Source organism: Antennarius striatus, chromosome 5, assembly GCF_040054535.1.
Source record: "Antennarius striatus isolate MH-2024 chromosome 5, ASM4005453v1, whole genome shotgun sequence".
Lineage (NCBI taxonomy): Eukaryota > Metazoa > Chordata > Actinopteri > Lophiiformes > Antennariidae > Antennarius > Antennarius striatus.
Genome location: NC_090780.1, coordinates 2,771,103 through 2,797,907, shown reverse-complemented (window position 1 = coordinate 2,797,907; position 26,805 = coordinate 2,771,103). Strand labels below are relative to the sequence as shown.

The 26,805-nt window shown below is 38.3% G+C and overlaps 2 protein-coding genes across 3 annotated transcripts; one reads left to right on the top strand and one right to left on the bottom strand.

Annotated features, from left to right (window-relative positions):
* The first annotated feature begins 499 nt into the window (after nucleotides 1-499).
* On the top strand, nucleotides 500-20,409 carry rtf2 (replication termination factor 2). The gene is made up of 9 exons (XM_068316316.1): nucleotides 500-657; nucleotides 1,019-1,113; nucleotides 1,265-1,358; nucleotides 1,471-1,607; nucleotides 1,929-2,007; nucleotides 12,274-12,384; nucleotides 15,632-15,686; nucleotides 18,159-18,233; nucleotides 18,570-20,409. The coding sequence occupies exons 1-9, from the start codon at nucleotides 589-591 to the stop codon at nucleotides 18,761-18,763; spliced, it is 909 nt and encodes a 302-aa protein (XP_068172417.1). The 5' UTR covers nucleotides 500-588; the 3' UTR covers nucleotides 18,764-20,409.
* Nucleotides 2,834-12,959, bottom strand: gcnt7 (glucosaminyl (N-acetyl) transferase family member 7). Of its 2 annotated transcripts, none has more exons than XM_068316314.1 (5): nucleotides 12,926-12,959; nucleotides 7,393-7,647; nucleotides 6,485-7,226; nucleotides 4,743-4,838; nucleotides 2,834-4,305 (listed from the first exon to the last, which is right to left on the bottom strand). In XM_068316314.1, the coding sequence occupies exons 2-5, from the start codon at nucleotides 7,597-7,599 to the stop codon at nucleotides 4,067-4,069; spliced, it is 1,284 nt and encodes a 427-aa protein (XP_068172415.1). In that variant the 5' UTR covers nucleotides 7,600-7,647; nucleotides 12,926-12,959; the 3' UTR covers nucleotides 2,834-4,066. The 2 variants fall into 2 exon arrangements, with proteins under 2 accessions (XP_068172415.1, XP_068172416.1); XM_068316315.1 differs by lacking the exon at nucleotides 12,926-12,959 and adding an exon at nucleotides 9,636-10,062.
* Nucleotides 20,410-26,805: the final 6,396 nt, after the last annotated feature.

Genomic DNA, 26,805 nt, shown 5'->3' with positions numbered 1-26,805 from the left:
CCGTGAGACACAAAAATGCTTTAAACAGTCAATAAGAGTGTGGGACAAGGTAATACAGATAGGAGGTGGTTTAATATCAGTATGGGGAGGGTTCATTAATGTTTTAATTACCGTAAATAATAAAATAAATAATTTTTGTCGAGCTATCATAGAATTCATTAATATATATATATATATATATATATATATATATATATATATATATGTGTGTGTGTGTGTGTGTGTGTGTGTGTGTGTGTGTGTGTGTGTGTGTGTGTGTGTGTGTATATATATACTTTTTTTTCTGTTATATAATTTCATTTAATTTACCTCATCCTACTCATCATTTGATAACCTGCAACATGACTTCAACGGTAACTGGTTGATAACTGGTTCCCCGTTCACTACATCTTGAGCAATGCTTCCACGCAGCGGCTGAACCTACAAAACACACCAGTGGAGATTTCGGCCACTAGGGGGCGACATCAAATTAATCAGACACCTCCGAGAGCTCTTTGGACTTCTTCTTGTTTGTTTACACCACAAGAACTTCCTGCTTGCTAGTAGCTTTTCGTCCTCTCTATTCTACCTAGAATTTAATCTCCTACCATGGGTTGTGACGGAGGAACGATTCCTAAAAGACACGAGTTGGTAAAAGGTCCCAAAAAAGTGGAAAAGGTGTGTTGAGTTTTAAGAAATATTAACGATGTTGTTGACAGCTATCAGTGCTGTTAGCCGGTAAATGCTAACACAAACGTTTTTAAAGATGATCACTAGCTTAACCATCATTATTTTCATCTTTTTAGTGGCAAATTCAAGTACATCCAACCCTTTAATACATATTAACCACTCGCTCGCTTGTCTTTTGAGGTAAATAAAGTAATATCAGGATGTTGATCATCACTCAGCAGCTAACTAGCTAATGCTAACTGCGCTAAAGTTGCTGCTTTAAACGTCACGGATTAAAGAAAAGATTGTGTTTAATATAGAACCATTACACGTTTATGCTGTGCTCTTATATATCTGCGCATTTCCCCAGGTTGATAAAAGTGCAGAATTGGTTGCCAAATGGAAATACTGTGCCTTGAGTCAGGAGAAACTCAGACGGCCTATTGTGTCCTGTGAACTGGGAAGGTGAGTGTTGTCTCTGTGATAAAGTTTCCTAGCTATATTTAAGTAACGCGTTACGTTACTTTTTAGAGTTGAAAGCAGACGTCTGTGACAGTGAAATACTATCACAATTAATATTTACACTCTGTGCTTTCTGATCGATGTTATAATCCAGGCTCTATAACAAGGATGCCATCATTGAATACCTTCTGGATAAATCTGCTGAGAGACCCAACACTGAAGCTGTGGTTCACATCCGTGGGATAAAGGTATGTTCATGAAGCTGATTAGCATTTGATGTTAGGGAGAAGTGTGTGTGTGTGTGTGTGTGTGTGTGTGTTTATTTACTTATTTATTTATTTGAATTGATCCACATTGCAGGATATAAAGGAACTGAACTTGACTGATAACCCTGAATGGGAAGGAGAGAGAAGAACTGCCAAAGGAGACAAATATGAGGATAACTGCGGCATGTTCATTTGCCCTGTTGTTGGTCTGGAAATGAATGGCAAGCACAGGTAACACAAATCCACGTATGGTTCTGCAATCCAAGGGCAAATGTTGATACTTTACTGCATTCAGTGTAATCAGATAATCAGACAAACCTGACAGTAATCTCAAGATCAACACTGTTTGAATCTACTCAGGAGAGATTTAAAATCAGGTTCAGTGTTCATGACATTTTTGTATTAAATTCAAATGGAGTTACAAAAAAAAAAACTCCTCAAAGATCAGTTGCTTTCAACACTTGTATTTACATATTGAAATGTTCATATCAAACACGATTAGAAGAATAAGAAACTACTGTCTATTATTAATCCTAGTGTTTGCATTTTCAGATTCTGTTACCTACAGACCTGTGGCTGTGTGTTTTCTGAGAGAGCTATGAAAGAAGTCAAGACAGAAATCTGCCACAAGGTGAGATATATTTCACTCTCTATTCTTTGATGAACCTATTTTCTTTCTGTGGATATAAATAAATATTGTTACTATATTTTTGTCCTTTATTTTTAATGAACTGGTCTGGGCAGTTCTCATACTTTGCTAGTGAACCATCTTGTTCAATGCTTGCATTGTTTTGTTTTGTTTTTTTGTCTTTATTATCACACAAACACAGCAGTAGTCTGGCATTGCACAAGGTTCAGGATGTGCATTTGATTCCCTATATTGATAACAAGACTTGCTTAGCTTATGTATATTTTTTTTAAGTCTCCCATAGAACTTTTTTGAAAGTCAGTTTTTACATAAAATTAATTTGCAGTGAACTGAAATCAAAATTGACAATTGAAAGGCAATATTAGAGGTATTTTGCAGTTCAAACCATGCAACAGGAAATCTATGAGGAGACAATCTGTCTGTGATGGACACAAGAAAGTCAGTGTTAGAATTATGTTGTCGTGGGATCTGAAAAATGGGGAAATGCATAAAGAAACACATACAGCAAAGGGCAAGAAGTGGACAACATAGAAATGCAGAGATCAGTGTGCCTCTGAAGTGTCCCAATAACAACAACAATTATCTAACATTAACATTTTTAGGATTTTATGTGGTATTTTTTTTACATCTAATTTGAAGATACAGCTACAAACACTTACAAAATAAGGCAATACAATAACATGTTTATTGTGTTTATTACCAAATTATACTGAAACTTGTTTAACCAGAACTTTATACTTTTATTTTTTACCTAGAAAACAGTAACAAGACAGTGGGAATATTAGCATTTACATACATGCACTATTAACTACTGTCACTGTTGTTCAGAGGGAACTGCATCCAGATGTGGCTAACCAAAATACATTTCCACAAATGAAGCCATTCATGTGAACATTAAAAAACAATATTCTATCAACTAAGGTGACTTTTTTTCTTCTAGTGTTGGTTTCAGTGTTCCATTTTTTCTTTTTTTGAGTAGTTTCTGACCCAATGGGAACCCCATGAACAACATCAGGCTTATTTAGGTCTTCACGGTCTTCACATGTTATCAGTAACATTAGAGCAATGTTCTGTCTGGTGCACAGGTCATTGTGGGATAGCAGGAAGCTGATGATCTGTATTCTGTACTGTTTCTTTCTGGGGAACTGAATGCTTGTCGGAAGACATAACTTTTTCAACTTGAAACCAAAACACAAGGTCAAGTTTTCCAAGGTAGATTTATTCAACAAAATATGGTTTCTTGTCTAGGCTGACTTCTAGTTTTCTAGAGGTAGAAATCCGTTTTACATTTTTTTCAACAAATATTAATTTTGAGCATTCCATGCCATGGAGCCAAAACATCATACACACACTGCTCTAGGCTGACAAAGGGAATGGAGTCTATGTCACGTATTGATGCATTTGTTAAACAGGCTTCCACATCTGGATGATGTTTCTCAACTATTTACACATTTTCACACAACAATGTGTCACTTAAACTTTAAACAACAATCACTGCCTTGAAGAGAAAGTCTTGGCCCTGAACCTTTTTTCTGTATTTTGGATATAATCTAGCTATGCTTGAATCTCCAAAATATTGATTTTTGACACAACTTCACCCATTGGCAAATGGTTGGCTTACTCCCTGGTAATCACGTGTAACAGTTATAACAAAGTTTTTAGCTGGATCACAAACAGAATAATATTGATTAAACCATATTTAACATTTAACTAAACAGTAAACAGTACTTATGTAATACTTTGTTTAGTTGTAAGCATCTGTTGTACATGGATATATTTTACTTTCACACAGTTGTTTGCTTTAAAGATGTTTTAGTCATCTGACATGCAGATTGTCTTCTGAGTATCAAAAGGCCATCTTATTATTTCATAAACAGAAAAATTAAACACATGTATGTCAAAAAATGATGCACATCTAAGTTGCACAATACATCATCTTGCTTCTTCCATGTCACATTTGTGATATAGCTGGACACAACACAAGTGCAAATGGTTTGAGTGCATGTAGATAGACTTTTCATTGAAAGGGCCACCAGCTACTTCATGCTCCGGCGCTGCTGTTGAAGGACCTGCTACTTGAGTTCTTCTGTGTGGCCAAGAGCCATGATGGTTCAATGGGAACAGTTGCTTGGTTCAACACCTTGTTCCTGTGCCACTGTTCCAGACAGTCCAATGCCTCTGGATAGGTCTTATCAAACTTATTAGCAAACATTTGATTCTGGTTTATTATCCATGGCAGGTCCCCAACTCCAAAGATACATATATCTCGTACATAATGTCCTGAAAAATCACAAAAAACTTGTATGTTAGATGCCACTGTCATATTGAAAAATAGTACACAGACAAAATCTAATGCAGAGAAGCTCAGGAGATAAATCCTAACTGCCAAGTTTTATTAATTAAAGCTTGACTTGTCTTAGCCCAAAAAGCCAAACATGAGACAAAGAAGGAGAACCTGGCAATGTTCACTTCGCAAGACACACAGATTATTAAGTAGCCTCATGCTAAGACAATAGAAAAAATAAGTACAGTACTCAAGTATGTAAGCTACCATTTATTTTTAATTTCACGACACGTCTCTGCGTCAGAATGCTGCAGTGTTCATAGATCAAGTGTGAACAGGTTTGACAAGGATACTAAGTTTAGACCACAGATAAACCCCAGTGTGTAATCATGTATTAAAGCATTGTTATGCTACACCTTCATCTCTGCCGTACCTTTGCAGCCATCGTGTACCGTTCCTACTTGATCGCTCCACTTGATTGCTCTCACATTTCCCTCCCATTCTCCATCTATGTAGCTGCCTGGAGCTTCTTTAAACATGGAAATACAGAAAACGAATCATAATTATGTAACTGAACTAGATCTTGAGTACCTGCTGAAGCATGTTTGGGACATAAGAAACTGTCTCAAATGTTTTCATTAGTAAGACTATAGAAGTGACTGTGTCCTATTTTTCATTGGAAGAAGACATAATAGCAACACATTTCCCTAAAATCTAATGTTGAGTCATTGTCATCCTTCTAATTCGAAGAGATGCAAGGATTTTTTTAAAAATTAATATGTGAAATGATCATTCTTAATACTGACATTTGTTAAAGTCCAATAGAATTCAGCATGAAAGCAATAAATGGACATTAAGAATATTTCTTCTTGCCATCTCAGAATAGAATTTTGCTCAAAAAAAGAAAATAATTTAGTTCCCCCTTATTGACCATCCAACTAGAATCAACGTCCTCTGCATTTAAACTGATGAAAAGAACTTTTAAGTAGGGAAATCTTTTGCCCGACAGAGTCTTGAACCAGTACACCCCCCGGTCCCCAGCCAAGACTTGGTGGCCTGAGCTACTGCCGCCCCGTTGTCTTGTCTAATTTCACTCTGGTCAGATCTTTGATCAGTACAGATGGCAATATTTCATAAAGATATGGGTTATGATCAATATCGCTCTTTCTCTGTCATCGGCTAACATAGTGTTGCAAAAATATATATGTTATCAATAAGTTGGTAGAGTGTTGTCTTCCTTCAAATTATACGTATGGAGTAACAAGAGAAATTACAGTAATTGTATGCAGTACTCTATAATAACACACAATTAGGTCTGGATTATAATCCAGATCTGTGCATCACTTCAAATAGAAAGGAGCTACATCCCATCAAAATATACATCCAATCAGGATCAGCCAGTGCATGAAATCATAATTGTGTTGATATTCCGTCAAATACTGATGATTTCCAATATTAGTTGTAAATCACCTTAGTCAAGGATTTAGCTTGCATTTACAAATTGGTCATGAAGCAAATCCAAGTTAAGTGACATCATCATTCTTCCTAGAAGACAGTGTTTGATATGCCTAATCAGCAGTTATGCAACAATTGATGATCTTACAGTGATGCAAGATGACATGATCTCATTCTGCGTGTTCACATCTCTGATTGTTCAGGTTTTACTAACATTAACTTTTGCAGAGATATACTGCAGTTTTTTTTCATCTTTGTCACTGCATCTGACTGTGACTTATTTAAAAGTTCACATTCAAACATCCTGTGTGATCTTGTTGCATTGGGGATGTTTCTGTGTCACATTTCCTTTATTTTACAAACCATGGTAAGTCTGTCATATATCATCTTAGGCTGTCTCTGACCATTGCTGTCGTTGTCATGGTGTCCCACTGATCAACTGTTTGTTAATTCATACTATATCAGAAGGTGAAGAAATTGGAATTCTTTTCCCCAAAGTTCATTTTGACACCTTCATGTCTTGTTTTATCCACAATAAAAATAAAAACAGGAACAAAGAAGGTGGGAAATGTCCACAGTTTACATATGTTATTTCTCATCAAACCATCCTCATAAGTAGTTTTAATTCATGAACTAGTTGATTTATGGCTGCAGCTCTAACATCTGTAGTGGTAGATGTCGCTGCATGTCTGTTACAGTTGATTAAATCAGATGTTTTACCTTTAATGTGGTTGAGCGTCACCCAGTAGTGCTCGTCTGGACTGTATGTGTCTTTGGACCATTCCAAGAGGTCGTGGGATATGTTGCTCTTCAGAACAAAGTCCACAAATGCCCTAGTGAGAGCATAGTAAGCTGTTCCAAAATAAATTTGTAAATTGTGTGGTGGAAGACTTTTCTTCATTCCCCATCCTTTGAGAGCCACACGTGACCCTGTGATCTCCCTGTGCTGGAATTCCGTCCTGTACCTCATATACCCCGGCTGCTTTACTCCAGGTGTCATGTTTCTGTCTCTCCAGTTTTTGCTCTTCATGTACTGCACCAGTTCTAGGTTGCTGCTGATGGGGAAATCCTGTCCACAAAGATTCACAACTTTCCGCCAGCCTATGCTGGATCCCACTAGATCCTTCATGCAGTTCACGTCTGCTTGCAGGCGTGAAAATCCACCGTAAGTCACCGACTCACTTTGGGTGGAGAGAAAGGCATTTTTAAAACAGCCGACTATCTTCCGTACAGCGTCCTGGTACTCCGGCGGAGCCTTAGCGTCCACGTGAATACAGTAAACGTTCTGTGGCATGTAAATGGCCCGCAAGACACGCACGAAAAGCTCAAACTCTTTGTGAATGGTCATAATGAATGCTAAAGGGTAGTCCTCCTCCTCACGGCTCAGTGGTCTTGTGATGAAGTGTAGATCTTTTGTCAAATTGGAACACTGCAGTTGATTATTAACAATAAATCTTTCCACCTGTAGATAGAGAAGTCTTATTTTGCAAAGGTATATGTAGCATAGCTTTAACACAAGATCTTGTTTATATGAGTATCATTTTGACCAAAAAAAATTATGCATAGTTTTCCACAATTCAATGCAGATGTAAGAAATGCAATGATGAATTGCCTGTACATAAACATACCTGACAGTCCTGACGATGCCATTCTACTCCCTCTTCTGTTCCTGGCAGAAAAGCTTTACATTCAGTGGCGAAGGGTCTGCAGCTTGGTGAATTTATCAGTTTTGGCTCTATTTGTGTCTTGGTCCACAAGTAAATGACCGAATACACAGTAACACTTGCAGCCAGGCAAAACAAGAAGCTCAGCTTTCTTCCTTCAAACAGGCACATAGTACCCCTACTTCACCGTATCCAGCCAGCTACTCCACGGATAAACCCCTGAAAAAAAGGCATCCATTGGTTATTTATTTTATTATTTTTTTTATTTTATATACTGGATTAATCCCTGAAGGGTAATTAGTGGCACACTCTAGTTAGTCACATGCATATATTGGTGTGTACAGGTCCTGAACACACAAACACACACAATGGGCCTGTATGCATGCAGGTGGGGGTAGACTGGTGGACATCTCCTGCTTTGTGTGCCTTGCTCAAGGGCACCTTGGTGACTCCAGCTCACATTCCGGGTGTTTTTAGGTGACAGTGGGAATTGAACTGCCGATCTTAGAACATTGGACGACCCGCTCTACCTGCCGCTCTATCACTGAGCCACTGCCGCCCCCAGGCCCTTACCTTGGGCCCTGGGGAGTGGAATCACAAGGAGGCTCACAGTTAAATCCAGAGGGCAGCCCTTAAATGAGGAACCAGTTGTTGATGCTTTACCTTTTATAAAATTTATAACTTTTTTTATGACTTTGTGACTGCTGACTTTGTCACTGCTGACTCAAAGTGGCCATCCAGAGAAAATGAAGGAACAAAGTATGTCTGTCACTGTCTCATGTTGTTCTGATACTGCCCCCAGTCGTCAGTGATAAAGCACACGGGTAGAGTGACATAAGGTTCTGTGACGATAGATGTCCTTGTATCACGTTAGAGCTATCCTACTATCTGTTAAATGATTCTAAGACTTCTTTAGTGTGGGGGGTTCAATGAGTTTGTGGAAAAGTGTTCAGAGGGGATGGTCTGGAGTTCAACACCCAAATGTGCAACATAACAAAAGAAAGACCTTGGGCAATGAAGTAGTCATGCAATTTTCTAGAATTAGGCAAGAATTTATCACATCTTCATTTAGTCTGATTTTTTTTTTTTGCCCATCCTAAATCCAGAAACAGAAAGAGAATTGTTAGCAAGACATTTGATCCACTTCAGAGTTTGTTTCTTTAAGGTTTGCAAAAGATAGCCCAGACAATGTTTTTTTCTTAGCCAGTTGATTAATTAATTGATCAGTGGAAATTTTCTACTCATAATTTGATAGGCTATCTCTGGTTTTTATGTTTCCCCAGATTAAAAAGTTTCTCTAGATTTCATAAACATGAAAAATGACAGGTGTAATAGATGTTTAACTGAAGGTAGCTTTATAAAAGTAGGATTTCAAGTTCAATTCAGTTTTCACATAAAAACTATGAGTTTTGTTAGCGAAAACGTTTTTCAGATTGACTGGGGAATAGTTCTGACAGGATAATAGGCGTAATACCGTTAGAGTTGTTGTATCATATACATTTATAACATTTTATTTATCTTTTAAACAGATTTCAGTAAATCTATTTGAAGACTGAACATCTTGTTCGTCGAATAGAAAGACATTTGTTTCTTCTGTACACCCACAAATTATAATAGATTTTACTTTGAGTATCATAAATTGATAATATATTATAATATCTGCCCATTATACCACAACAAACCGGCTCTAAAATGAAAGGTACATTATGTTTTATGTTTTTGATGAATCAAAGTAATAGTATTGCCTTTCTTTTAATCAGCGGTGTTGTCCCTGCAGAATATTCACCATGAACAGACTGAAAAGAACATCTTACACTCTGTTCCTCTCATTGGAGTAGAGAACAACATCTCTCAGGACTGTTCTTAATTCTGTGCCTTTAGAACAAAATCACAAAGTAAATTTACAAACAGATATCCCTGGATGTTTTATTTATATTTATATTCTACTTTGATTTATTTAATTTAAATAACATACTGAATAGAAAGAATAACTAAATACTATCTATCCTATGCTACCTTTATACTGCGTAATTAATTGAGGCATATTTTTTTCATCAACAGCTTAAAATATGGCTTTAGGTAATAATCCACATTTAAAAATAAATTTCGGTACAGATCAACTATTTAAATCCTAAATTATTGCATCATATAAACAAATGATGCAATATGATAATACAGAATAGGAGAGTTTAATGTGAGAACGCTACCTTTTAGGCAGTCTAGTCCTTATCCTTAAGGCGAAGAAGTAAACCGTTGATCACCGGCAGCTCTTCTTGTCATTTTTTACGGCTGCTGTGAGCTTGTCAGTACAATCCATACACAGACCAGTGGGGAGAACAAGTAATTTCCATCAGCACCACAAACAACAGCACGCCAAGAGCAGGAGCAGGTAGTGAGGTTTGAGCGAAATTTGGTTGTCAGGATTGGTTTTGTTCTTTCCAGCAGCCGGTGACCTGGGAGGTGGTGCTTTCAGAGCTGGGGACGTTGTTAGAGTCAGGAGTATTTTTGTGCGCTTTTTCCCTCTAGTTGTGTTCATTGCTGATGAAGACGCAACCCCCTCATCCCCACGAGACACGGTGCAAATCCTGCCTGGTTACCAGCAGCAACACACACACCTCTAACACAGAGCTCCCATCTTACACACCTTCTCACCCCATTCTCCACCCTTAGTTTCTTACTCATTTTTTGTTCTCTTGCTTTCCATTATTTTTCCATGAAGCACCTTTGACAGCAGGTTCTTTCCTCTTCTTTGTTTTTCCTCTTCTTCTCGAGTTTTATTCTAGTTCCTTTGCACAGTCCATCTCCCTTGAGTGTTGTCTCTCTGTAATATTCACTTCCTTGCTTCCTAGCTTCTCACAGATGAGTTCACTGGTTTGCTTATGTGGCTCCAGCTCACCAGCAGCCTGTTCATGTGTGGTAACAGCAGCTCCAAAGTGACTGACTTCGGAGCGGCATCCACAGTTTGTTGCTGCTTGGTCAGCTCCTGAGATTAGCCCTCTTGTGTTGAACAGAGCACATGGTTGGAGTTCACACCCATTAAGCCTGCATTATGGCAACACAATAGACTTCTGCTGGTTACTCACAGGGTTTTATATTTGTATTCTTATATGTGTTTGTTTTGACATTCTAGGAAGTTCTTCTTCAATACTATTACAGTGTTCAGATGGGTAAAGGTGGTGTTGAATGATGCCCAGGATGTCAAAAAAAAGACAATAAATTCAACAATAAGTAATGAATTGATAATTACGATTTTGAGATGAAAATGACACAATTTCCCGAACTCTTTTCTCAATAATTGACTCTTCTCGCATTTCTAATGTTTGTGCTTATGTCTGTTTTTGTTTTTTTTTAACATGCATTAAAGTATTATTTAGTGATTTGTATTGTCTGGAAAAACTAATTATGTAATACTTTCACCTTCCTCCTTTTGTTTTGCATTCTTAAGTGCTCACATCCTTTAAAAGATTTCCATCGCAACAAGTCATATGCGTTGCATTTGCTTATGGAAATAAGTTGGTTTTTGCCATTCGAGACATCTGGTCCCTGCCATAGATAACTCAGTCTCATAGAAATACTGTCATCAAGCCTGACAAAAGCTGTGCAAATAATTGCTTTGCAAGTCAAATAAGCGCAGATCTCTGTTTCTGTGAAGCACATGAAATCCTGATTAAATAGTCTTTCCATTCTTACCATACATAATGTATTTTCTATGCACATGTGTTTTGAAGAAGTTTGCGTATCTGAAGGTTTTGTCAATGAATACAGTAATGGGAATCTTGTGAGAATTACAGAATAAAATCCTTTTTTTTTCCTCCCAATAATCTTCATTACAACTACCATAGCTGCAGTGATGTTCAGTCCATAAAGGACACCTGTACATCACGAACTGTCATATTCATTTGATTGTCTTACATTTATGAATTTGCATGACAATAAAAAAACAGTATCATATGATCATAATCATGACAAAACTAAAGAATTAGGCTGGGTTTACATGGCTAAATTTTCCAGTTCAGTTTTTCTCCTCCCCTGTGTCACAGATAGGGTACAAATCCTGAACATTTAAGCTGGAAACAAGCACATGAAATTGAACATTTTCAGATTGGAATTCGGTCTCATCCATATGTGTACATAAATTGGATATGATTTTGATATGTGCATTTGTATCATCTATTCCTTGTCAATGTCAGTCATACATCATTGCTCTCCTGATTCTTCTCAGTTTTAAAATTAGACTAACGTTTGGAACCCCTTAAAAATGTGTCAGAAAGAAAAAGCTTTAATAATCATTTTCAACGACGCACAAATGTGCTGCTTTTACAAAGTTTTAAACTGATAGAGGCAACAAATTGGAACTGGGCACATGGAGACCTGTGATGTAAAGATGGTTTTGGGGACATGATGGATTGTGATGTTTATTACTTTGCACTGCTGAAAGACATGTTTCAGGTCTTTACTATTTTTTCTAACCACATGATGTGTAATGAACTTAAATATTTGATAGAAAGGTCAGTCAGTCAGTCATCTTCAGATTACCACCGCTATATCCACCGCAGCGGGTCACGGGGAGCTAGAGCCTATCTCGGCGGCATAGGGCATGAGGCGGGGGACACTCCGGGTACGACACAAAGATATACAACCATGCGCACACACACTCATTCCTAGAGGAAGCCAGAGAACCCACACAGACACGAAGAGAGCATGCGAACTCCGCACAGAGCGGGACCCGAACCCGGGTCCGCTGTGTTGTGAGGCAGCAGCGTGCCACCATGCCGCCCTGATAAAAAGGTTTTTCTGCTAAGTCAGGCAGTATGTCTTACCATGGCTGCCTTGTTTTTGCTTTAGTGTGGGGACCCCTTCAAAGATGAGGATATCGTTGTTCTCAACGGCTCTAAGGAGGAAGTTGAGAAACTGAAGGAGAAGATGGAAGAGAGGCGAGCCAGAGCTAAAACTAAGGTGGGTTTCATTTTGACGTTGTCTCAACTAATAGAGTTTCTGCTGGATGTTGAGGGTCTTATTTTTTAAAATTGTCTCAGGAAGAGTGGATTATCAGCCGCTGGCTTTTGAACAATATTTGCTTCCACAACTAAATTTAGTTCAATTCAAAACCCTATTCCCTGGCGGTAATTCATTGGGCATGCAGAGTAATGTATTTGAAAATAAATAACACTTGCAGAAATAATGTAAACTGTACATTACATGACCAGAAATGATAAATAGTAAAACCATCTTAGTGCATTTGTGGATTAAAAAACACTAAACATTGAAAATAAGTGTCATACGTCCTTCTGTAGTAACAAGCGATCATATGAATGGTGTCTTAACTTGAAAATGTCACTGACAACTGCTCTGTGATTAATAGGCATGCCAACCTCATGCCCTTGTTTCCTTATAAGTCTTCACAATTACAACAATAACAGGACTCTAGAATTCTAAAATCTACATTTGTTTCACAATGTGAAATATTTTAACACAATACAATAGTTGATGCACTTACTGATTTAGGATCCCCATTAGTTCAACGGCTCACACCACCGGCAAGTGTAGCTCACTTTCTGGGAACGCAAAGCCTCACAGCCTCTCCTTCATTCCTTCTGAGGACACGTGTGCCGTTCTGATTGATATGACTGGATTAACTGGAATATCTAGGAAGCATTTTACCTGTCTTCTATGCATGGATTAAACCAGGGTTGTTCACACATTCTAAGTACTTACAAAATGATCTACCTACTACATCAATTCAAAACATATATTAATTTTTAGTATATTGAGAATTCTTTATATGTACAATGCAGGTTGATGTATCTTGCGTAATTGTATAAACTCTCATTGCGCAACACAACACAATTATTTTGTGCATCTTTTTTGTCATTTCCCAAGTTAACTTTAATGAAAACAGCCAGGGTTGCATAGTCCGGACAGTTCGCTGACAGCCAAGCCTCGAGCACACTTCCAAATTATCATCAATCATGGTGGAACGGTACTTGGATTTGATGATCTTCATATGGGAAAAAGTTGACGTACATAAATAAGTGAGGCTGATAATGCAGTCAAAGATGTAGCACATTTCCTCATGTTGGGGTACTTCTCTGTAAGTTCCAGAACTGCTCTGGACTTCAGTTAGCAGTGTCAGCATCTCATCTTCCACTTGAGGAGCGTGCAACAATCTTTGATGCAACTGAATGAATGAACCTCAGAATCTTCCTGAAAAGGATAGCACATGTATGTAGGGACTGGCTCAAGCAAAGAAAAGTCTTGAAAGTGTCGGTCAAACTCTGACAGATAATTTTAAATCTGCTCTGTAGTGTGGACTGCTCTCAGATTACACACAGGCGTTGCTTGCATCTCCAGTTCTGATGCCAGTTCTGCAAGTTTGCCAAATGATGGCGCTGCAGCTTTGAGGAGAGATGTTGCATCTTTTGTTTGAAAGTATTAACTATTTATTTGATTGAGTCTGGTGCTTCAGTGAATGCCTCTTTTACCATCTCTACATCATGGAAGGACTTCTTGATCTTAACGATGACTCTCCCAATGCAATGCTTCAGGGGCAGCTTTTGCCTTTAAAGTTGGCTGTGTCTATGCAACTGGCCTTTTAGTTCATTCACCTTTCTTTTTCTCAGCTCACTTATCCTTGGAAAGTACTGGTAACAAGGAAGCCTGAGAAGATTTTGTTCACCAGCACTCTGTGTGACCTGTTTGAGAGGAAGTATTACCCACAGGATCAGTAGGTGATACGGGTGAAAGCCACTGGTGAGCTTTTCAGCAACCATGTGTGGCTGAAGGTTTGAAAGCTGAGGGGACGTCAGCAAACAGGAGAATGTTAGTGGTGTAGGGGAGCTCGAGATGTTTACGGTTGGTGTCAATGTAGTCAGTCAGTGGATTTTACCAATTTAAGTGCTTTAATAATCTTTAAAGTACTTTAATTAACAATAATTCATTGGTTATTGTATAATATAATTGTTATATTAGTATAATTGTTGACAGCCCTCTTGGTTAGAAAGAGAAGCCATCACGAGGTGAAGGTAGTTCAGGTCTGTGATGGTGCCACCCTTCCTTTGGATGGGAATGACTGTGGACTGTTTCCATTGCTGGTGGGCTGTGCTGCTAGCCAAAGAGATCTGGAACAGGAGCTGGAACACTCCCTGCCTAACTGAGCAGAGATTACCTTGTGTGAATATTTGCTTTGTTTTTGTATTTCATTTAGACTATTTTACTGTTTGGATGGCAAGCGGCAGAGTGTAGCACTGTCGCCTCACGACAAGAATGTCCCAGGTTTGAGTCCCTTCTGTGCAGAGTTTGAATGTTCTCCCCGGGTCTGCATGGGTTCTCTCGTGGTTCTCCTGCTTCCTCTCACCTTTGAAAATGTGCAATTTAGGTGAAGTGATCAGTTCTAAATTGCCTGTAGGTGTGAGTGCGTGCATGAGTGGTTGTTTGTCTTTCATTTGGCTCTGCGATGCACCGGTGGCGTGTGTGTAGCAGTTAGCTGGGATAGACTCCAGCAACCTCCTTAACCCACAAAGGGGAAGAAGAGGCAACAGACAAGACCATTGTGGTCGTCTTGACTAGAGAAAATGGGTGGATGGATGGATGGATGAATACATGGATGGATGTTTTGGTGGTCTACTTGGTCTCTCCATTGGAGTCCTCCTTTAAAGACAGCGAAGAAAACCTTTTTTAGTCAGGATTTCCTTGAGTACTTTGGTCATCGATGGTTTATAGTTGGTTAAAAAACATTAAAAATGAGTCAGCTAGACTTGCATAAAGTCTGAAGACGTTTCATCTGTCATCTAAGAGGCTTCTTCAGTTAACTCACAAGTAGTCAGTTCAGATATTTGCGCTCTTGTTGGAGTAGAAAACAAACAATTTATAGTTAGGATACATTTTTTGATCATTAGGTGAGAACAAAGTTGTCTGTGTAGAAGGAGATTTGACTACCTTCTCTGACCTCCTAACAGCTAGTAAGTGGGTTGTGCCACCAGTGGTCAGCATACCCAAGTGGAGGGAAGGGGATGGATCTTTTTATACAAGGAAGTGAGCCATAACGCTTGTCCAGTGGCTTTCCTAACATAGGATGTGTGTGAAATATTGCTGAAATCCTTTTTTTGGTGTTCTGTCAAGTGAAAATCTAAACAAACGTGTCCTATCACATGCTTGTGTTTGATTACATCTTTTTTAATCAATTCATTTTTCTCTGTTGTTTTAGAAGTCAAAGAAGAGCAAAGCATTGGAAACTGTGTCCATACCATCAGAACCCAAAGGCAAGTATGAAGTATTTTGATCATGCTGTGTTTAAGTTAGCTAGGTTATTCATCCTGAGATAAAACAGGAAAATGGAATCTAGCACAGCATTTTTTTTCTGAGTCTCACTACTTCAGAGGCATGTATATGGCATTGTAAGATTTTTTTTAAATTAATTCGTACTTTTTATTTAAATACAGTGGTACCTCTACTCACAAAATGAATTTTTTCTGGAAGAAATTTCTTAAGTAGAAAATGTTTTAAGTATAGAGACGGTGTTTTCCATACAAATGCCCTAATCCGTTCCAAGCCCCAAAAAATTCAGACATAAATATTTTGTAAAGCATAAAAATGCATCAAAACATGTAGCAAATACATGTTACAATTTGATTACTACACAATAAATGAGAGTTGTGCATAATGTAAAAAACAAAGAATAAAGAATAATAATGATGGTCATTAACCTTTTAACTGCTGCCCTCATTGTTTTTTGCCCTCTTTGGTTCATGCACTACTTGCCTCACCATGTACAAGAGTGAATTCCAGTCCTCTTTGAACTTCTCCAACTACCCACGTGATGCCTTAAGCTCCGGATGTTCTTTCGCCGACTTTGCCTCACCTGAATCCTCATAAAAAACGACATTTGCCTTTTCGCAAATTATTTACGTAAAACTATCAGAACACCTCATGGGTCAAGGGCCGAATGATGAGGATGCTGCATAGACATCTGCAGTGTCTTGCTACTCATAGAGGTCTTAGCCAATGGGATGCCAGGAAGATGCTAGTTAATAGCCAATGACAGAGCAGCTATAAGAATGTCATAGAAACAACTTGAAGCTTAAAAAAAATAATTCTTAAAAAAAAAAAGAAAGTTACATTTTTATTGTGGTTCAACAGAATCAATAAAAACAAACTTGTGAAACTGTCCCGGACCGACTGGAGCAGCCCCTTTAAGAGCGTGGTCATGTGACCGAGGCAAGCATTTTGACAAGCGTCAAGAGTGACTCATAGACAGATATGGTTGAAATAATCCAGTATTTTCCAAAACAAAACATAGTTCAGAATCAGATAATAACACAGGTGAGTGCGATCTGCACTAGGCTCACACGTAAAAAAACAGGCTGTTCAGAGTTCACCTGACTGACATTCTGTCCATGTTGGCCAGGTCTAATTGGATGGAGGTGAAGGACTTAAAGAAAATTTGACTTCTTTTCAGCAGATTTTACTAAACAGTGGCATATACTGTATTATACAATGAATATATAAAATATATTATTTTTAGCCCATAGGACAATATATATCCGTACAGATACTTTGCACACATTCATAGTAAACAATGGTTTGGTACATTTTTCTACTGGAAGATTTTTTGCAAGCTACAATATCATGTTCAGCTGACAAAAGACGAAGAAGAATGTAGAAGTAATGGTTATTCAAAGTGGTTTAAATCAATCCAATGGACTTTAGGAATCTTCATTGTAGACTTTTCACCTCTCATCCAAGAGGCTTCTTCAGTTCTGGTGGTGGTTTGTCTTGTCTCAGCTTCTTAACCCTGTGAGGTTTGGTCAGTTATATTCCAATGACAAGACCCGTGTGGCTCATTAATAATAGTCATTGGGAGTGTCACTGAGAGTCAGTGGGTGTCGTTGAAATGCGAGTTTTACCGAGCCCTTGTATACTAATGGGGGTTAGTCAATCTGCTAGTAGTTTTTTAGGGGGTATACACCTGATTGTAAAATTGACGAAAGATGATGTTGAAGAGATGGTTTCTCCACTTTGACATGGATGGCTTCTCTCACTCCTCACTCAAACCATCTGTCCTCCCTATACAAAGTCTGAACATTGGTATCCTAAAGCTACATTTTGTCCAATCAGTTAAAGTCTAGACAACAGTTAACACTCAGTGGCATTAATTCTCTACTATCACTTTAGCTAGATCTGGTATATTAGCTGTGAGTTTAGCATTCAAAGTCACACTACTGTGTCAAAAAACAAACAAACAAAAAAATGTGCAACAAAAAAGCATACTACACATGTTTCAACAGCATGCTAACAGTATACCCGTTCAACAATGGATGTGTGGGTTTTCTAGTCTGTTTCACTCTTTCTCAGTTCTGGATCAGAGACCTCCGGCGGTGTGTGCTGTTAGTGAACATTGTTGGAGCTTCCTGTTCACTAAGACAACACAAGGCACACACCTTAGGAGTGAAGTGGCTGTCGGCTAAGAAAACTTTAACATTATTTATGTTGGTCAAGTTTCAATGAAACATCTGAGAGCTGAAACACAGGTTTTTCCTGCTTGCAGAATGTTTATTTTGGATTGGTCAGAAAATACATCAGGAAACATCAAATCGTACAACCTTACATCTTCATTTAGTACAGTATATGTGAGTTGTTGTAGATTTATGTATTATTTCAGATATTTGTGTTTAGTTGATATTGAACGAAATCAGTTATTCTGTCATAATCGGACTTGCCTCTTCTTCCTGTAGGCGAGACACAATCTCAGCAAGCCGGCACAGCAGAGGAGAGTTCATTACAAAATGGCGCTGAAAGCAACCAGTCAGGTAACTACTCACACCTAATGCTGCTAAACAGATTATTAAGATACATTTAAATGATGAGCTTTTAAAAATTACAGTCTACCACAATCCAAATAATCAATCATGGCAGTCAATCTGAAATTGAAGTTAAGGGTGTTTGGCCTCTTTTTATTGCAGAAATTGTTAGTTTAGAACACAGTTGTGATTTATTAAATTGTATCCAAATGATGAACATTTGAGTAAAAATCACACAGTATATCTTGTTTTATTTTTTCCTTTCATTTAATTTTTAAAAAAAAATTATAGTTCTTATGTTCATGCTGGTGTTTTGTTTTTTCTGTCAACTACCATTTTAACCAGGTTCGGCCGGGCCCTCGGGATCCTCCACCTCCTCTCAAACCATCAAAACTTCAACCAAGTCCACAAGCAAGAGATCCATCCAGCAAACGGAGACGTCGGAGGCCTTCAAATCTCTGTTCACCACCCACAGCTCTGCCAAGCGCACCAAAGAGCAGACTTCCAATTGGGTCACACACACCCCGTATCACTTCTAGTAACTTTCACTGAGCACAGCAGCATTTGGAGGTTGCTTCCAAAATTAGTGACCCTTTAAACATTGATAAACCTTCTTTGTCATCACTAGCCCAAAGGCACGCATTAGTCACATGACTTTTAATGTCATCAATGAGTCAGTCTCCAACTTGTCTCTTGGTCGTTCAGTGTTTACATGTTGTGAACATTTTGTTAATAGCTCCCAAGACTGTTCCATCTTTGTTTTGTAACATAATTCCTCCCTCATGAATTCCACAGCATCTTGGTGAGCTCAATCGTAGGTGCTTTGAGAATTGATGTTAGGATGACTTGTGTTTGTCACTGCTGTCTCCTAGTGGACAGAGTGCAGCTTCTTAAACTCCTACCTACCTGAATGAAACAATAATAAAAAAAAGTAGTGTCAGATTATTTATAGCCATCATTACATTCTTGTGAAAAACTGATGAAAGTGCGAAAGTGAATCCTTGAATCTTTGAGTCTTTCTATGCTCAGTAATTTCTACAAATGAATGCATTGATAATTGATTTCTTTTTTTTCCATTTTGAGCTTTATCACCATAAAATTGGCTCATTTCCTCTTTTACTCATTTTTTAAAACTCTTTAAGTAGGAAATGTTCATTAAATTTGGTAATGCGCTTCTTGAAAAGTGTGATTCAAAACGTAGATCAAAAAAGTAGCCACATACAACATGAGGTATCAGATTTGATGGCCCAACAGTTTTGTGTTGTAATTCAGTTGTTACATCACAAGAACCCAGCAGAGCAGGCTCGCATTATTTACTCATCCAACAGTTGCAATGCCCACTTTGCATGTTTCTTTGTTCTTTTAATAACACCTAAAAGTCAATCTGATGTGTCTTTTCTCTTGGCCACACTCCTTTTCTTTTTGGCTTCCTCCCTCAACATCATGAAGTCAGTAGAGGCTGCTGGGACTGGTTCTTTTCCTACTTTCCCAGTCATGTTTCTGGTACTCATTGTGACTCCGCTGTCTCTGCTGCATTAACTTGGCAGCACAAGTTAATGGTTCCTACAGCAGCAAGTTGAGTTTTCTATCCAACAGGAACGTGTGTGTATCATGTGAGTTTAGGCAGAGGAGTTGGTATAGTAAACAAAACATGAAATTACGCTTACGTTTGTGACATGGTGCTGTAAAGCATGATGTAATTCTCCAGGAGAACGTTGCGTAGTAACAGATGTCCAGGACACAGAGTGACAAAGACAGGCACCATCAGCCAATAAAAAGTCAGTGTACCGTATAAATGATTTTGATGCTGTTATATTGCTGTTCTACAGAGTAATATAGCTTGCTTATATTTTCATGTTCCTAATTGAATGTATTAAAAATCAACAAAAGTGTACATAGAGCAAAAGAAAACAATCACATTCAGTTCAGTGCTGATCTTGAGGATCACAAAGTTAAATATGTTTTCATAAACAAGATGCATCTGTCTGCATCTCTTTTTCCTCAAAAATTTCCTCCACGTTCAATATTAAAATCTATTAGAATTGGAAGTACCAACATTTTCCATATATATCTTTCCATAGCTTTTAAAAAAGGTTAAAATTACTTTTTCCTGTTTGTAATTTGACATTTAATTTTTTTTTCCTGCAATAAACATGTCGAAATAAATTTCTTTTAATCCCTTTAAGCTGATTTTTTAAAATGTCTTCTTTTGTGTACATTTTTTACATTGAAAAATACATTTGATGAGACTTCATGTTCAGGGCTGATAGAGACAACCGCCTGGCAGAATCTATCGCTATAAATAAAATCAAAACAGACGTCATCCTGTTGCTTAGCTGCTAACACGTGTTCAAATGGCCTCAGATGATACAGGAAAACTGTACAGCAGCGTGAAAGAAATTACCGCGTGGTGAAAGAAGGTACCTTTGAGGATTGTAATAGATGTGCAGCATGGTGGCGCAGTGGGGAGCACCGCTGCTTATGCTAGAAGGTTCTGGGTTGTCTGGTTTCATGCAAAAAAATACACTTTTAAGTGAATTGATTGGTTCCAAATTACCTGCAAGTGTGAGTGGTAGCGCCCAGACTGTCTCACCTGTAGTTTATTGTGATAGGCTCCAGTAATTGTCTGCTGAAGAGGGAAAGTTTAACTGCACTCCTTAAATCTTAATTTAAATAGCATGCAGAATACTGTATGTAACCTGCTTTTATCATTCATCTTCTTAACCGCTGATTCCGCTTTTGTGGGTCTTGGGGTTGCTGGAGCCCATCCCAGCTGACTTGTGTGTGAGAGGCAGGGTACACTCCAGGTGTGACGCCGGTGCAGAGTGGAGCTGCAATTATCACTAGCCGAGAAATTATTCACTGTACTTTGCATAACATGAAACAAAATCCAACATGTGGAGTTGTGTACATTTATATATGACTTTAAGGCTGTTGTAGAAGTCATAGTCAAGTGTGTCTCCCCAATGCTGTTCTGAATACACCTGACTTCCCTTAATCTCGCATCATCTGGTACTGCAGAATTGCCGCTGATGCCAAAGAGAGCCTGAGTCAGCAAAAGAGTAATTTCCCCATGACTTTCTAAAAAAAATGACATGTAGAAGTAGTGATGGCTCGTTTATTGAGCTGTTTAATTGATTTTCATTCTGCATCATCAGCTACATACATTCCTATGGGGGAGTCAGTGCCATCACAGTCAATTCATGTAGAAATGCCTGATTTGCAGCATTATTACCAGGCTAAAGCCTAACTCAATGCAATCTCCTTTAATAAGCCAACATCCTCAAAAGTAAAATGGGCCAGCAGTCATGCTTTTTATGCATTTGCTCTTACATTGATTTATTGTACTGAGGAATGAGTAGCTTGGTAGCATCAGAAGCAATTAAAATGTCAATGAATAAATCTTCGTTCAGTTACCCCCAAGAAAACAAATCTCTACTAAAAGCCCATTTGTGCTCTACGTCGTAGACAGATTAGGAAAGAGCCTTTCATTCATTTTATTTCACTTTCACTTCATACGTATATGATGGTACGAGTGTGCATTCAAATGAGAGATATGAAGACGCAACCAAACATAAAAAAGGTGAAAAAAAATTGTCTTCAAGCCTCAATATATTTAATGACCTCACAGCCTGCTGCCAGGACATTTCTGCCTCCTTCTGTGTGTCTAAACATTTACTACTGTTGGAATGTTTTTTTATCAGCGTTTTTGGCTTGTTCACAGTGATAAATGTTAATGGAAATAAATTGAAAATATTAGATAGACAGAAAGACATGTACAGCAGCATGGCAGTTTGGGTATCCTGCCCTCAGTAAATGCACCGTAGATGCCTGCAGTCTCTGAATGACTGCAGCTGTCTAAGGAGCTACAGATACTGGACCAGTGTGGTTGAGCCAAGGCCAAATTGTGTTTTTCCTCCTGGATCTGAAGTTCAACTGACAGCCAAACTCTTCTCTCTACTACCGTGGAGTAGACTTTCCAAGTTAGGTACACACTCTTTCTTAGAAAGAGAAAACACCACCCCGGTCAGCCATGAAAGACCTACAACATTCAGTCTTGAGATAGTCAGGGCAGATCTCGACCATCTCGGTGCTGTGTAACAGCTGCAGCATCTTCAGCCCTAGTGATGCGTGGACCGATCTCCAAGTCCTCTGGCTCTCCTCCCTAGAATGTGTATCAGTGGAATTGAGGAGATGCTTAAAGTGTTCTTTCTAACATCTGACTATTCCACCAGTATGGGTCAGCTGGTCTCCATCTGTTTCTTAAAGGGTGGGGACAAAGTGTCTCTTTCCCCTCCGAAGAGGTTTGACTTGCCAGAATCTCCTCCGGTCCAACTGAAAGAACTCTTCCATGGTCTCACCAAACATTTCTCACAGTCGGATCTTTTCTGTCTTGATGGCTGAAGCTGCACATCACTTTAAGATTCAAGAGTTTTAGTGTCATATGCACAACAAACAGGTAGTTATGATACACAATGAAATTCGTATTGTCCATTCTCCCTAAAAGATGACATATTAAATATTAAAAGGAACAGGATATACGATAATAACAAAAAATGAACCACAATAAATGATTAATAGCAGCAATAAAAAGTACAGCGTCATGAGTATGTGCCTTTGCTGAGTGCAGCGTCTGTCAGTGACTCACTATAAAGCCTGATGGATTGTGGGAAGAAGCTGTTAACCAGCAAACTCCTGTAGCGTCTGCCTGATGGCAGGAGTGTGACGGGTGGGAGGTAGTACAGTCTCTGTTGGGACTTCTTGATGATTTGTTGGGTATTGTTAGACCAGGTGAGGACCTTGTTGGTGTAGGTACTGAGAAACATTTTCACCCTCTCAGTGTCATGGGTGAAGGCTCGACCAACAGGCACTCCCTGACGGGCCCCTTCCCTGAGCCTGGCTCCAGGGTAGGGGCCTCCCATTCGGGTGCACTCACTGGTTTGAGCATTTGTCATCAGGCATCTTTCTAAACACCCTTTTTGTGATACTTTACCTAAAACCTCAAAACAGCTCCTGAGATCATTGGGGTACTCAAACTCCTTCACCACAGTAAGATGACTGATTGGGATTTTCCCACCAGTTTGATCGTCAACATCGCCCTTGATTGGTTCCATCCATGCTCCCCTACGTCACGTATAAATGGTTGGTGTCTCTTTGCACCGTGCCAGTTTGTTTTCATCGTTTTTCTGGAGAACCAGCGTCGGTCCATGCCAAGAAAGGTTTTTGATTCTTTGATACGTTGCCATACTTTTTTTGATACATTGTTCTTTTTCATGGTCAAAGTTATTTTCTTCTGTGAGAGTGAATTTCTGTTGATACGCTATTATTAAAGATTATGGAATTGAACTTTCTGAGTCCTAGTTTGCATTTGACACTTAAGAGCAGCTTGTGGGTTTTCAGTGCCTTGCTCAAGGGGAACTCTTCAGCTACCAGTTCGAACTCTTCAGCTACCAGTTCACACTTTGGTCCACGCTGATCCCCAATCCTTGTGGAAAAAGCTACTGCCATCCCCATTAACTAAAGGCTTTATTAAAAAGGAAAGTATTCTGTGTACTCTTGAACGTGGGGATGGTGTCTGCCTCACGAACCAAATTTAGGGAGTTAAGTCTACATTAACAGAGACTGTTAAATGAAAGATCTGCCCTGCAGCTTTTAGAAATTTTTGGAACCAAAATCAAACATGCACTTTGGTTCTAAGGAAGTCCTAGGGGTAAATAGCACAACGAGCTCATCAATATATGGTGAGGCATAGCTGTTAAAAATGAGAAGTATTTTAAATTCTACTTGCGCTAATGCAGAGATGCTAGCACAGGAGGAATGTAATCTCTTAATCTGGTTCCTGTTAGAACACACACTTCTGCATTCTGGATCAGTTGATGCTTCTAGAGTTGTTGGGGCAACCTGACAGTAATGAATCACATTAATTTAGCCTGGAAAACAAAACAAAACCATGAAGCACCCTTTCTGCATCTTGTCGTGTTAATGACATTGCAGTCCTTGAAATTTGTTTTACATGGGTATTGAAGGACGTGTCCAGATCAAAGATGACCCCCAGGTTCTTGACAGTGGTGCTGGTGGACAAAGTGACACCATCTAGGTTAACTGTGTCACTGGAATAAACATTTCTGAACATTTGTGTTTTGCATGGGTGAAGAACCATGACTTCAGTATGATTTCAAAATACCCACTCATTAGTATTATCAATTCAGTATCAGACCAAATATGTGAAATATGGTCACAATGTCCCCTTTTGATTCGGGTTCTGGTGTTAATTGTGATGTTATTGTGTGAGGGTAATTAATGAACAGAGTCGTGTTTTAGTAATATGTCAGAGTGAAGGATTTATTATACTCTTTGTATGTAAAATGTCATTTCATATTTTTTCCTATTAAATGTGAGCTTTTTGGGATATTTTGCACATAAACTATTGGCGTCTAAACTCATATCTCACCATGACCCTTCTTCCACATCCATGTGTGAAAAATGGATAAATGAAGTCACATTTTGTGATGAAAAATCTTTCCACGCATTAAAACTAAAATTAAGATGAATTGTTAGTGGTCCGAAATGGATAAATAGATTGCGCTGATCCTGTCGTGATCGCAGTAATGCGAGGTGTGACCGCCAGGTGGCAGCAGAGCCATGAACATCAATCTAAAACTGTCGTCACCAGCGCAAAACCAAAATTTAATACAAGGCGCCTTTCGCCGGCTTCTTGTTAAATGTAATTTACACCATAAATAATCCAATCATTGAGGGTACAAAAAGAATTAGGACGTCTTCTTGTCTTTTCAAAAACCACTGGAACAGCAAAGCCAGGTCATTATTTCTAATGGCCATTTGGTCTGTTGTGCATTTTTCCAGTGATTTTTCAAGTATATTCCAGGTTTGTCGAGATTTATGGATGTTTGTAGAGGTAACTCAAACTTCTGTGTAATATTGTAATAAAACATTTTAAATTCATGATAAACTTTAATTCATTCCCACTACATGGCAGTAATTCCTAATCAAATTGTTGTTTTGTTTTGTTTTTTTGCATAAAAAAAAAAAAAAATCCCCGCAACTGTCATTTTTGCTTGAAGACATAAGTCTAATATAAATCACAAATATAATCTATCCAGATACACTTTTTTAAATATTCCCCAACAAAGTTTTAAAGTTTTTACAATCTTTCCGGCAGGTGTTGAGGTGCAGATCAGATTATTTTTCTCGGATGAAGATATAACCAACATTCTCAACCACAAGACACTTTGATCTGTTCGTCGTTTTAAGTTAGTTGAGGTATTTGAGAGATCAGATAACAGGAGCCATTTTAGGCCTTAAAAAGCTTCAGTTGCTTTTGAAAGCAGATTCTTTGAGTGAGCCTGGGGCTATGCAGCGTTTGGGGTGGAATTACATCATCTTGAATTTTTCTTAGGCCCTCAGTCTTTTTTTTCACCTTTTACTGAACCCTGACATGTATGACACGGTTTCATTTTTACTCAACAATAGCATATAAATATGAGATAACCTGAGTCTAATTTGTTTCTTTTATGGTCTATAATCCAAAGAGTAGTTTATTTTTATTTATTTATTTTTAAGGCCTGGTCATTTCTAATGATTATGCGCTTTTTTTCTTACTGAAACCGTTCTGATGGTCATATTCAAGTTGTTCCAAATAAAACATTTAGTCTTCTTTTCATCAAGGATGTATTGTTTTGATTTATCAGCCTCAGGTGCGTGATTCTGCACTGCGCATGCGCACTACACGTCCTTCAGGTGAAACTGGGAATTAAAACCTAATGGTTACACTCATTCGTCGCGTCTCACTGGACTGCTGGGACTGGAGCCTTACAGATGTCTGTATTGGAGAGGATAGACTGGAGGGTGAGTTCACTCGAGTCAATCTTCTTTTAATTCAACCTGCATAATATTTAACACTTTCTGATTTCATTACTTTCTAAAATTAACTTTTTGCAAATTGCGTAATCTGAGATTATAATGACGAAAAAAATCTTTATTTATCTTTATTCTCTTGAAACCAATACTTTTGATCATTTGAGACGATCCTAAAAATAAGAATTCAGTTTTCAAATAAAAGATAAGGCTTGTTCTGTTGCGATTTGTTTAAAAAAAAAAATCACATTTTCTTTTCTTTTTTTTTTACTTTTAATGTGTTAAAATTACAAGAAGAAAGAGTTGGAAATTAAAGATAAAGCCACGCTGCTCTCACGAGAACAATTATTTTTCAAATATATCTCTATATTTTCTAACATAAAAGACTTGATTCATTTACAGCAGTAGATATACATAGAATGATATTAATGTGAAGCTTTTTGGTGCCTACTGTAAATGAAAAGCGACGTTTTGCCCTTTAATTAGAGTCATTGTGAAAACCACAAGGTGACACTCGAATTAAGTTTCTTATTCTACAATACATGAAAATGAGAAACCTGCTGGAAAAATCACTAATATGGACCCGAAAGACAGACGCTATTTGTCCGGGTGGGTTTAATCCTCACACGTGACGTCATCTGAGCCGGTTGTCGCAATAAACTGTCATTAAAATGACAAGAGGAGCGTCACCGACAGGCCAAGCGTG